Below are 12326 nucleotides of genomic sequence, written 5' to 3' on the forward strand. Positions count from 1 at the left end.
GTGCATCTCTGCATTTGCTTGTGTCAAAACATCACTGTTTAATGCGCGCGCGTGTGTTTGTGTGTGTGTGCGCGTGCGCGCGCATGTGCAGTATGTGTAAGAGAGTGTGTGAGTGCTCACCGCCCAGGAAAATGTGTTGTACAGGCTGATTGCGGCGGTGAGCAAATGCTGCTTTTAATGAAGGAGGGGGAGAGAGGAGAGGGAAACACAGGAAATTAAATTGATATGTAAATGACGGAAATTCTCATTTGAGCTGAAGGTTGAGAGTGCTACAGCATTAACCAGCTTATGAGTTAATAATGATTTTTTTCTCCCTCCCTCCTTTCTCTTTCTCACTCCAACTCCCCCTCTCTCTCTGAGAAAAAAGGATGGATAGGAGAGGGAGGAGGGTGAAGATGAAGACAACATATGTCCCTGAATCTTTACTCTCCAGAGATTTTCTCTAAGCTCTTGTATAATCAGCCGGTTTCCTGAGAATCTGGACCTCTTCAAAAAGCCCTGCGTTACAACAGGCAAGTCTTGACTTTAAAAGTAAAAATCCACTTTCTGTCCATATTCTGTCCCCCGCCCCAACTTGGTATCTCTCTTTCTCTCTCTGCGAAACAACCAGATGGTGCTGAATATATCTGGGACGGACATGGGGGAGGCGAAGGGTGTCGGACAGCTTGTAACAGTGGTATAGCTCTGTGTAGCAAGGAGTAACAAAACAAAGACAACATCAGCTGCAGCTACAGAGAGCACCAGAGGCAAATGACTGCAGAATGATCACTGCAGCTATTATCATCCACTAGGGTTATTATTTTCTCTCCTCTCTCTTTGGTATTAGCTGGAACGAAACAGCCCAGTCAAAAGTCCTTGCCCTGCAGCCTTCAGTGATTGGAAAATGATATTAAACCAGACATTGTGTTCCCCAGCGCAAAAAGAGGAGAGGGGGGGAGAAAAAGAAAAGGAACACAAAGCTGCAACAAATGAAGAAATGGTTGAGGCCCTGCAGGGGAGAGTGGGGGCAGCGGCAAGTCACACACACACACAAACTTGGATGAATATGATCTAGACTCACACAATCGCAAAAGTGCACACACACACACACACACACACACACACCGCAATGACACACACTGAGTGCACGCATTACACACCACGCAAACACATAAAAAGAGGCAGACAAACACACAGAAGTACAACCACACACGCTACCATGACACAAATGGACTCTGATTATAAAGTATTAGCCAAAAAACATCAGACACAAATGGAAACCACATCAGTGAGTCTGGTTCTGCTCCAGAAGAGCAACAGAGAGACTCGCTGCCTGATGGAATCCTTTTTCTGCAGAAAATAAACAAGGCATTTTCCTTCTCTATTATTTCATACTACTGGAGGGGGAGAGAGAGCCTCTCAACCATGAGAAGAGATGGAAAACGTACTGCAAGCGGCGCTGCAGGAGTATCCGAGGTTTGAGTTCCATAAAGCACAGTGGGCCAGAGGTTTCCATGTTCCTCCCCGGCCAATGACAACATGCGTCAGTGCAGAGGGAGCAGGTTGGTGAATAATACACACACACGCACACCGTGACATGCATGCATACGTGCACATACACTCGTAGAGCGATATGTGAATTTTTGTGCACACATACACACTCGTGCGCACGTGTACACACACACAGATCCAGTTCAGCGGTGAGCGGTGAAGCCTGCAGACTGCTGGCCTACTCAGCACAGACAGAGTGCCTTTATCCAGCAGCACAGACTCAGCTAGGCAGCTAAATGGCTGTAAAAATGGCTTCGCTCTACCTCACGTCTGAGGAATAATAAATAAGGGAGTAAAAAGGGCTCAGAGGGCACAGGGAAGCCTATCGTGAAATCACAGAGGAGCGTTGGAAAATGTGAAAACATCAAGTCGGACTATGGAAATGTAGGCAGATGCGGGATGCTGGAGGGCGAGGTGTTGATATAGGTTATGAGGCGATCACATTACTCAGCACATTCGCTGCCTTTGCAAACAGAGGAAAACATTCTAACGTCATTTATAGGAAACTACTGCATAATCTCATTTCTTTCTAATCTTTGACCTTTGTTAACTGAGGCGTTCTCATTGAGGTCTCCTATCTGGGAGAGCGCTGGTATTGTGACTTCACATAACAACAGCATTCTCACAAAGATCAAACGGAGGGTCCCACCTGGCTGGCGCTACCTCCTCCTAACACCCATTTCCTCTGGCTGAGCCGTGAGAAAGGCGCCTTGGTGTTGCATAAGCCTGGGACTTTCTATCCAACATGACAGGAGGCCTTAACGCACGAGGTGCCCAGGCCCCCTCGGCTAAAGAGGCCTTGGCGGAGGTGCTGGTGAGGGAGGGTGGGGTGCTCCGCAGTGCCCTCAGTGCGGGTTAAAGGTGCAGCTTTAGACCCGATGGAGCACCCAGGGGCGAAAGGCACCCCGGTCGCTTTGAAAGCAGCACCGCGGCGGCAGCACATGGGCCTTCAGAGCGCTGCACCCACACACACCCTCAGGAAACAATTAGACCAAATGTTTTGTGTGAGCCAGTCTGCCTTGATGTATTATCAAAGGAATAAGAGAGAGAGTGGGAGAGAGAGAGTGAGAAAGACCCCAAAAAGGAGGGAGATATAAAAGAGCAAGAGAAAAAGAAAAGCCATGCAACAGGGCAGCAAATGGTTCCAACGATGGAGGGTCAAAACATAATTATTTGAGGTTAAACGTTTTTCCCTTGGTCTGCGGAGCTGGCGATTGAAATGAAAACATTGGGGATAATGAAAACAGTGATGGGGCCCTTCAGACGATGCATTCAGACTCAGGGTGTTGTAGCTCTGATGTCTGGGCAGCCTGGATGAGTGAGAGTGGGCTGCGATGATGAAGAAGCCTTATCAGTACAAGACAAGAACCTAATCCAACTGGAGAGCCGATCAACTAGTGAAAGGACAATCAGAAAGCGAAAGGTTATCTGTAAATGTAGCTCCGCTGACTTAGCAGGGAAATACATGATTGCTTGTGTAAAGGACCTCACAGGAGCACGGTAATTAATTGTCTAGAGCTGAGCTGTTAGAAAATATGACGGGCGGCTTGCGGTGCGTGTGTGTGTGTATATGTGCGTATGTGTGTGTGCGAGAGTGATGGGAGAGGGGAAAGAGAGAGAGAGACGGAGACGGAGTAAAGGAGGTCAAGGGAAGGAGCCCGGTGTGAGTCGACACTCCTCCCCAGCGTGGTGACCTAGTGAAACGCGGGTACCTTTTGGAAGAGATTGGAGAGCCTCTCTCTGGTGTTGTAGTGGGGGGAGTTGACCCAGATGATGCGGATGAGGCTGACGATGTGTCGCAGCTTGGGAGCCACCTGGCTGGGCTGGAGCTTTGCCAGCTCCTCACAGGGCTCCTTCAGCAGCGACAGGAAGGACAGGTTGGACTGGGCCTGCAGAGAGCCGTCCTGGGGAACACACACATACAGACGGGGGGGGGGGGGGGGGGGGGGTTGGGGGGTCAAAGGCTGAGAGACTCAAACTGTTGACATCTACCCACTAGCATGTACAGGTCTACTGTTATGCATATCCTATCCACCTCAACCCACTCCCAAAACACTATACACACTATACTCTCTTTCCCACAGTCAGTTGCGGGCTGTGATCTGCAGATATTTTGTGGTGTACCTCTAGTGATAAATGGCAAATGTCAAGCTCCGCTCCACACATCACACAAGAGAGAAACATTGATATAGTGCGGCGTGCTGCTTTGCTCCACAGCCTGCTTTGGCTGCCGTCTGCGCACATACTGAGACTTCACCTCACATTCTTTTCCGTTTCCCATCTAAATACACTATTTTGGCTCCAGTCTGCTGTATACAGTAAGGTAACTGTGTGTGATTTGAGCGTCAGCCAGTGTCATCAGTCATGGAGTGCCTGAATTCCCCATCCAAGCAGGTGCTGTTGGATAGAGCCGGCCTTACAGTGTTAAATGGATTGTCTGGCTGGCTGGCCAACTCCAGGCTGTAAAGCGCAGTGGATAGAGCCTCAATATTCTCTGTTTGCCCATAATTCATCATACTGAGCCTCTATGGTGGCTCTATACCAGCCAATGTGCTGTGCTGGCCTAAGCTGTGTGCTATGTCACTCTGCACTGTGCTGCAAGCCACACTTTGCCTCCATTATGAAGGCTGTCTTTATGAAAGCTGCCTGATGCACAGATGCAGTGGCTAACTTCTCTGAAATAAGCTGGTCATCATCATCAAATTGTGTTTTACTGAGCCGCCCGCAATGCAGCATAACTTTTACAATGCCAGGAACCATGGGAGAGTCTCAAATTTTCTCACACAGGAACTCACAAAATACACCAATCTTGTATATATGACTGTTGCTACCTCAGGGTATCTGTGGGTCTCAGCAAGTTAAATTGAATGCTTTCTAAGACATTTTAATGGCAGTTGGAATGAAATTTAAGACAAAGTTGAGTTAAAAGTAAAGAAAAAAACAAAAAAAACTCGACGAGTCAAAATACAGGTCTGCATAATTGGGCTGATTTCTTGCTAGAAAAATAGTATATTTTTAAGACACCTGCAACTGTATTTAAGATTTCAAAGCCTGCAATTAACTGTAACTCTTTTAAGAGTGTTATTTTAGATAATTCATGGGTAAGACTTTTTAAGGACTTGCAGACTGCCTGTACCTCTATCTCCTCAGCCAGTTTGCAGAAGGCCTGTATATAGGTGGACTTGGAGAGCTGCAGGGTGCTCTCGATATGCTTGACCGCCGGCTTTCGCAGCTGCTGGCTGATGCCCAACAGGTCGGCACAGCGGCTCTTCCAGAAGGCGATCTCCTCCAGAGGGCCAGAGTTGTCCCTTCCCTCCGCCGTCTCCTGGGCACTCAGCAGCTCCTTGATCTGACGCGTCCAGTGGATCACCACAACTGGAGAGGTATGGAGTGATGGCGAAGAGAGGGGGTGGGGAAGGGAGGGACGGAGAGGAGAGGGAAGACACAGAGGCGGAAGGAGAAAAGGGAGGACAAAAAGGAGTGATGAAGCGAGGGTTGGAATGATGGGGGAGAACAGGCAATGGGACATAAGGAGAGGGTAAAATAAAAGCATGCGTTGGAAGAGAAAAGGACGATGAAGAAGGTGGACGGGTGAGGGCGAGAGGTGAGGAGCCCAGTGCCTCATTAAATAAAACCTCTGAAGATCCAGAGTCAGGAAGCAGACACTGGGGCTTCAATGGCGTTTTGAACAGAGAAGCACAGATCAAAAGATAAAGTCTGAGTGACCTTTTAGACAGCATCCCCAGAGAGACGGATGGAAAGACAAAGGCACTCGCACAAACACACACACACACACACACACACACACACAGCCCCTTAGGCTTACTCTCCAGTCTCTGTACCAGCTCCTTGTCCTTGCTGGCCTCCTCAGGGCTGCGCTGCAGGCCCTCCACTGGGATGTACAGCACCGTGTTGCCCATCATCTTAAACCTGGCATCTGTTCAAACACATCATTATATAGAACATTACACATCGCACAGCAGTACAGCGGCTTTCACCGGATTACACTCCGGCGTGAGATAATAACGCAGATCATGCAGAAAAAGTGTTTGTGTTCCTTTCAAAATACAGCGGATGCAGCAAAGTCATATATAGCCTCTCAAGAGAACACTGCTCTCTGAGGTTTTTATGTCTACAAAGTGCGAGGAGAGGAACGGCATGAAAGAGTGGAGAGTATCGAGAGAGTGTCACTCTTTTAGGTTGCCGTGTCTACAAAGCACAAGGATAACCGCTGTAAGGATGCGCGGAATCAAATGTGTAACTTATTCTCTTTGCGTTGAGATCAAATAGAATTCAATCTGCAATCCTCAGCGGTAAAAATCACAAGTGTTTACTACTTCCACAACGGTGGACCACTGAAAGCCGAGAAAACACTTCTCTCCATCCCATCGCGCACTGCATATATTTACCAATTGTGGGTTGAGAGTGATGTGCAGGAGGTGAACAATAACATAATCTAGCGACATGAAAAGAAACATTACAGAGGAAAAATGAAGGTGGTGCAAACAAAAACGGAGAGGGGAACCAGCATGCAAGGCCGTAATGAAGACTGAAGGAGATGAAAGGAAACAAGGCCAGACTATCAGTGAGACCAGAGACTCTGGGGACAGTTAGGATCAGGAAATAAAGAGGAGAGTCGGGCGTCAGGCGCCCCACACACACACACACACACACACACACAGGCAACATGTAGTCTTCCATTAGCCTTTAAACAAAAGAGCTGAACAACACAGCGACAGCAAACGACAGAGGGAAAGAGAAAATTAACGAGCCAACTCAGCGCACAGAAGGTGAGCAAAACAGCTAAAGAGCACAAAACAGAAAGCTCTGTGTGTGTGTGTGTGTTTCTGCCTACGAATGGGTGTTGCTTTCTGCCTGCGAGCATGCTTTAATGTGTGTGCTTATGCGTGTGCGTCCGTGTGCATGCTGTCTAGGGCTAGTTGACCTTTGTGAGATTGAAGTGAATGGATGAAGACACAGTGAATGAGGTGCAGCCTAGCTCCAAGCCAAATGAGCGGCTTTCGTGATTGCTACCGCTCGGCCTGGCATGGGGGTGAAATCTGTACACCCGGGGCTATAGTATTACCTGTGTTCTCCACTTACATACATATTTATGCTGTAAACCCACCATCTGCAGCCACAGCGGGCACATCATCGTGACTTCATTGTTATTGAATCTGGAAAGTTTAGAATAAAGTTTCGATAAAGCAAAAAATGTTTACCCCGGAGGCCAGATTTGAGAGTCTAGGAATTCAAAATCCTTCAAATGCCTTTGATTGTTGGCGTACTGACTGAAAATGATATTGCAAAATGAGAATTTGCGGGGGGCTGAGGGAATGAAAAGGATTTCTGTCAGGATTATCCAATCTTTGTCTGATTATCCGGGAAACATGTAGCTGTGTCAGGTAGAGGAGGTTGTAATTGTGGGGGTGCAGTTTCTGTTTACTACCGGTGTGGGTGTGCGCACGCGTGTTTGTGAGTGCGTGTGTGCAAGTGTGTGTTGCGCGTTTGAAAAGCAGTGGCGTTTTGTACACTGATTGGGATAATTAGCATGAGAATTGAACCATCACAACGCACCAGTACACTGTGTGATTACCCCTGTGTGTCTCTCAATTCAGCTAGCCCGTCAGCGTTTACCTTCCTGGCTTTGGGAACAACAGAACGCATCTCTGTGGCTGCAACATGAAAGAACAACTCCAATTTCTAAAAGCGCTTGTCGTTCCGCATGAAACAGATCAATGGCTGGCTGTCAAAGTGACATTTTGTCAGAGCGAATTGCACTGTAACCTTTATTGTGATGATGCGCTTTCTCCTTTGAAGGGGAAAACATTTTGAGCATATGGCAGGGTATTTTTGAGACAGCTTTAGTGAAACTGATACAAATCGGAGCTGTTCAAGGAACACTGGGGCTAAGAAATGGGACCTTCGAGGGATCGGAAGGAAGAAAAAGAAAACACCAGCATGTCAAAGGTTCCACCATAATAGCATGATGGCTGTTAAAACAGAAACAGGGGAGGGGTGAAATATGGCTCTAAATTATGGATTTCACTTTTTAAGTACTTTTCATTTTGTAACCGAAAGCTATGTTTGAGCTTGGGAATTGGGAAACCCAGATCAAAGAAGAAGCGTTTCTGAGTCACTCCCTCTGAGCAAATGACAATGGAAAAGATGCAGGTCTGTCGCTTGTTGATGTTGTATTTAAGAAGGGACCCCTAAACATGCTCCTCTAAACCCTAGGGGACAGAAACATTAGGCAGAGATAGGAGTCGAGAAGTTTTGGGGAACTACTATCTCCTGTAGCGTCATTATTTTGACAGTGACGTCTCTCTTTGTCTCTCCTTCGCCGCGGTACCCACCCGTGAGGCTGGTGAGGAAACGGTGCATGTGGGTGGCGTAGTTGTTCTTGATGCTCTCCGGCCAGGAGGTGCCGAGGGTGACCAGGGGGACGTGCACGCCGTTCATCAGCCTCAGCAGGCTCTGGGTGGCGTCGCCCCGCACCGTGCCAAACTGCACGGCCATCTCAAACGTCTCCGCTGCGATTACCGCCTCTGACGCACGGATGAAGTAGGCCAGCTGCTCCACCACCTGTCCATGTAAAAGAGTGGAGCAGAGGAGAGATGAATGGGGGGGGGGGGGGGGGGGGGGGGTGAAGAGAGGCAGAGAAGGAAAGAGAGCACAGGGATAAAAGAATGAAAGAGGAGAGATGGAGAGAAGCAGAGGGGAAAGGGCAGGAGGAAAGCGGAGGGAGATGGCAAGAGAGATAGGGAAGAGAAAGAGATGGAAATGGAGTGGTGAGAGAGGGAGAGAGCAGGAGAGAATGAAAGACTGAGGCAAAAAAGGGTGACGGGGGAAAGACAAAGAGCGAGACTATGGGGATGCAAAATTTCCAAAAGCCACGTACATAGCGAGGCATCCAGAAATACATAATTAAATTGCTGCATTCTGTGATTCTCTTTTGTGTTCTCTCGAAAGCAGGAAACCACTGCAGCCATGAAATGGGAGACATTTTTATTAATTCCTGTGGGCCTCTTTAGATGCAGCTCACTTGGTATTCAGGGACATCATTACCACAATCTACAAAAGCTCTTATCAGTTGTAATATTGCACAGTACCGTGCGTGTGCGTGTGTGGAGGTGCGTGCGCGTGTCTTTGACAAGGCCTGGGAGCAATCTCTGCTTCACATCTTTTGGCTTCTGAGGAGAATGGGCAGTCCGGCTTTTCTATAGTGTTTTTGACATTTCTATTAGTCAGGATGAAAGCTGAACAGGTATCAGACAAGCTGGACAAGGCTGCATAAAGAGCCTGAACAAAGGGATCCGAACACCTCTCTCCGGCAGGGGCACGCAGCTACATGCATACCAAAGTAACTACACATGGCCAAATAAAACACACCAAAGCCAAACACCCCCCCTAGTCCATCTGCCTACTTACACTACTTTCATTCAGGCACTAGTTTCAGGCACTAGTTTCACTGTCACAACACGTTAGCTGCCTGAACCTTCTCATAGGAATTAAGCAAGCCCCCCTGTGATTTCCAATGTCAGAACATTCATTATAGGGCTCAATGGGGCACAACTCTTTCATTAAGGGCTCAATAACACGCATCTTACTGGGGTTCAGGCACTTGTCTGTCTGTGCGGCACTCCACTGCAGCCTACAGACCGCATTTGGCCAGGGAGGAGCGTGTGTGCGTGTGTGTGCGCTGTACCTGCGAGGGCATGGCGTACTCCACCCGCAGCCCGGCGTTAGAGTCCAGGTAGACCACCATGGTCGTGATGGAGGTGTCCGCTATGAATTGGTCCAGCGCAATCACGCTCTCCTCCGTCCACGACTCCTCCGTCACGCCAGAGAGAGCCACGCGGCCGATGAACAACGTCCGCTGGATGGAGGGGGTGGAAGGAGGGATCCGAGGACAAAAAGGACGGAGGAGAAAGAGTGAGAGGTGGTTATTCAGTACGATAATGTCACCGCGCGACTGTGCACTCCCCCCAGAGATGGCAGTAAAAGTTAGCGCAATTACAGCCGCTGACCCGTATCCCCCAATTATAACGATGTATATCATAATTGGAGAAGGCTGCGTTCTAACTCTGTGATGACACCCACCCCCCCTCCACCAGCCACCCAAACCCACCTGGCCCTACCCCTCACTGGCAATTTGAGCACACAGCAGGTGGTGCTTAAGCTACCTCCAATATTACCCAAATGATATCACTATGCAGATTATACAGGGAGCTGTCTTGTCGAATAATGCTAACAGGCAGGTACAGCAAAATGTGCGCGTGCCAGTGTGTGTAGGTGTGTGTGTGTGTGTGTGTATGTGTGACCACTGCCCACGCTCAGCAGCTGTTATTTTCAAGGGGGAGGCGCGTGTACACACACACACGCACACACACACATACATAAACACTGCAGAGAAGGGGGTATGGGTCACTGCATGTAAATGCCAGCGCTGTGTTCCCAGGCAGTGAGTGGTAATTAATTCTATTAATTCAATTGATGAGAGGACAGTGACTGTGCAGGTTCACTGAGCACACACCAGCAATCACAACCTGATCTCCATATTCTCCAAATCTGGCAGCCTAAAGAGGCATTATTCTGTTTTTTTGTTTTTTTTTCTGCATTGAAAGTTGAACTCCCTGGTTATAAAAAGGAAATGGTAGAAAAAAAAAAAAGTGGTAAGGAAAGTGTGAAGTGAGGTTAGAGGAAAAGGATAGGTAACTAATTAATAGAACAAAGCATTAATTGGTTTCGACCCGCTGGTACTTGGTAGTATGACAGTGTGTGTGTGAGTGTGTGTGTGTCAATGCTAAGTTGTGGTGCTGCTCACTGAAACCAAGCCAAAGCTACGATGTGGATTTAAAAAAGGGGGAATATAACCGAGTTTCAGGATTCAGGACATATATAATTCCTCTGCCCTAAGAAAGTTTAGTTTGTGCTACTGAGGTTAGACAACAGGGTGAGAACCAGAAAACTTTTCCCGTCTAATCTGTGAAGTCATGTCATGTAAAGTACATCTGATAATCAATTAGAAAAGATTGAAAGGAAATGGCTCAGAGAGTGGGAACGATTTTCTCGGAATAGGGGTACATTTTCTGGCTCAGCACCGGCATCACCACCATAGAATGAAGCTCAATTGGTTGTGAAAGCTTAAACAAACATTTGGTGGACTCGCAAAATCCACCTCCCGTTCGCTGCTTATGAAGCACTTGCAAGACTGTATATCTGGGCGACACAGCAGGTGAGTTCTGGTCGTCTGGTTTTTGGATTTGAGAGAGTTGTTCATGTTCACAAACATTGATTGGACTGTAGTAGACCACAAGAATAACATATGTGAATTCCTGAATTGAGTGGTATTCCACTTTAATTTCCATCTGCAATGTAGATAATGTAACCCTAACCCTCCTATTTGTAAGTGCCACTGTTGGTGGTTGGGAGAAAACGTAACCACCAATTCTTCACTGTTGACAAGGTCTCCATTAACAGGTTGATGGCTTTACCAGGCTAATGGCGTACGGGTCTGGCATTTCTTCCTCCACCAAAGCCTCCTCGCTGCTTTCAACCTTAGTCTCCTCTGTGATTTATGTAAGCACACACACACATTACGCAGAGACACACACGCACACACACACACACACAAAAGACATTTCAATAAGCCTCTGAAAGTGCAGTGACATATTGAGAGACACCAATTTTCATAATTACATCTGGTTCACATTGTCAGAATAATCTAGCCTCGCTATTCTTTCTTTTTTGTCATTTTGAGCACCGTCATTACTTTTGACAGTAGTTTGGACTTCAGGGTTGATATAATTGTGCTGAGCTGTACTATTGTATAAATGAAAATGGGAAAATCCAAACTCCTGAAGAAAAACCATACAATTTTTCCTTCCAGAGGTAATCATGTAATTACATAATTAGGCATTTTGGAGGAGGACTATACAGGATAATTATGTTATGCCTTGTCATTTTAATGATTTGCTGGAGACCATATCAAAAGAAATATTCATAGCATCAAGCTGTGAAAAATGTTTGGAGGAAAGAAATGGATTTCACCTTGTGCGCGCACTAGCATACATGGCGAAATCCACTCTCAATACATCGAGAGCATTTACATGCGCATAAATATTCTAAATATTGCCCTTATCCCATATCATAGAAAACTCAACACATACTCTGCACTTAATGTTGCAATATTCTGAACATTGTTAAAATATGAATGTTCATGTAAATGTAATCACATGGTGTGCAGTCTGTGCACACTAAGCATATATACCGCAAGGAGTAGGTGTGTGTCTGTGTGTGTAACCATCATTATTTACCTGCAGCCTGGATCTCCTGTTCCTCAACAAGAGGGCCCCCTGATTCAGGGGTGACGCTGGTGTTCTTGGCCTTCTGCCTCTTGGTTGATCCGCTACGCCTGGACTTGCTGCTGCTGGTGGATCCACGGCGTTGCCGGGGAGGCTGCGGCACAGCGTCTGCCATGGCCACGCCTCCCAGTCAGCTTCCAAACACTGGGGACAAGGAAGATCAAAGTCACTAGTCTGAAAGAGGAAACGTTAACGAAAGGAAGAGGCAACCTTGCTTAAACTTCACATCGACTCCTAGTGCCCCAGCTTTGTCTTTTTTCAGAGTAAAGCTGTAACGATTATAAGGTATCACCGCAGCTCTCATAGTCTTATCAAGATCCTGGCAAGTATGCATGCACCTGAGCTCATGACAAACTTACAACTCCCATTTTCCCAACCAACTCCTAATCCTGGGATTGACAGCTGGGGCCTGTGGGGAGAACGATGAAT

General features: G+C 47.3%; 1 protein-coding gene across 1 annotated transcript in view; it reads right to left on the reverse strand.

The window, feature by feature from the left end:
- Window positions 1–12012, reverse strand: part of dnah2 (dynein, axonemal, heavy chain 2) — a 161477-nt gene extending 149465 nt beyond the window's left edge. Inside the window, exons 1-7 of the mRNA XM_078291720.1 lie at window positions 11850–12012; window positions 11028–11101; window positions 9239–9409; window positions 7887–8115; window positions 5357–5467; window positions 4667–4905; window positions 3243–3434 (exon numbers count right to left, since the gene is read on the reverse strand). Of these exons, the coding sequence (XP_078147846.1) occupies window positions 3243–3434; window positions 4667–4905; window positions 5357–5467; window positions 7887–8115; window positions 9239–9409; window positions 11028–11101; window positions 11850–12012 (1179 nt within the window). The remainder of the gene's footprint in view (window positions 1–3242; window positions 3435–4666; window positions 4906–5356; window positions 5468–7886; window positions 8116–9238; window positions 9410–11027; window positions 11102–11849) is intronic.
- Window positions 12013–12326: the final 314 nt, after the last annotated feature.

This window comes from Centroberyx gerrardi, chromosome 23 (assembly GCF_048128805.1).
Source record: "Centroberyx gerrardi isolate f3 chromosome 23, fCenGer3.hap1.cur.20231027, whole genome shotgun sequence".
NCBI classification, from domain to species: domain Eukaryota; kingdom Metazoa; phylum Chordata; class Actinopteri; order Beryciformes; family Berycidae; genus Centroberyx; species Centroberyx gerrardi.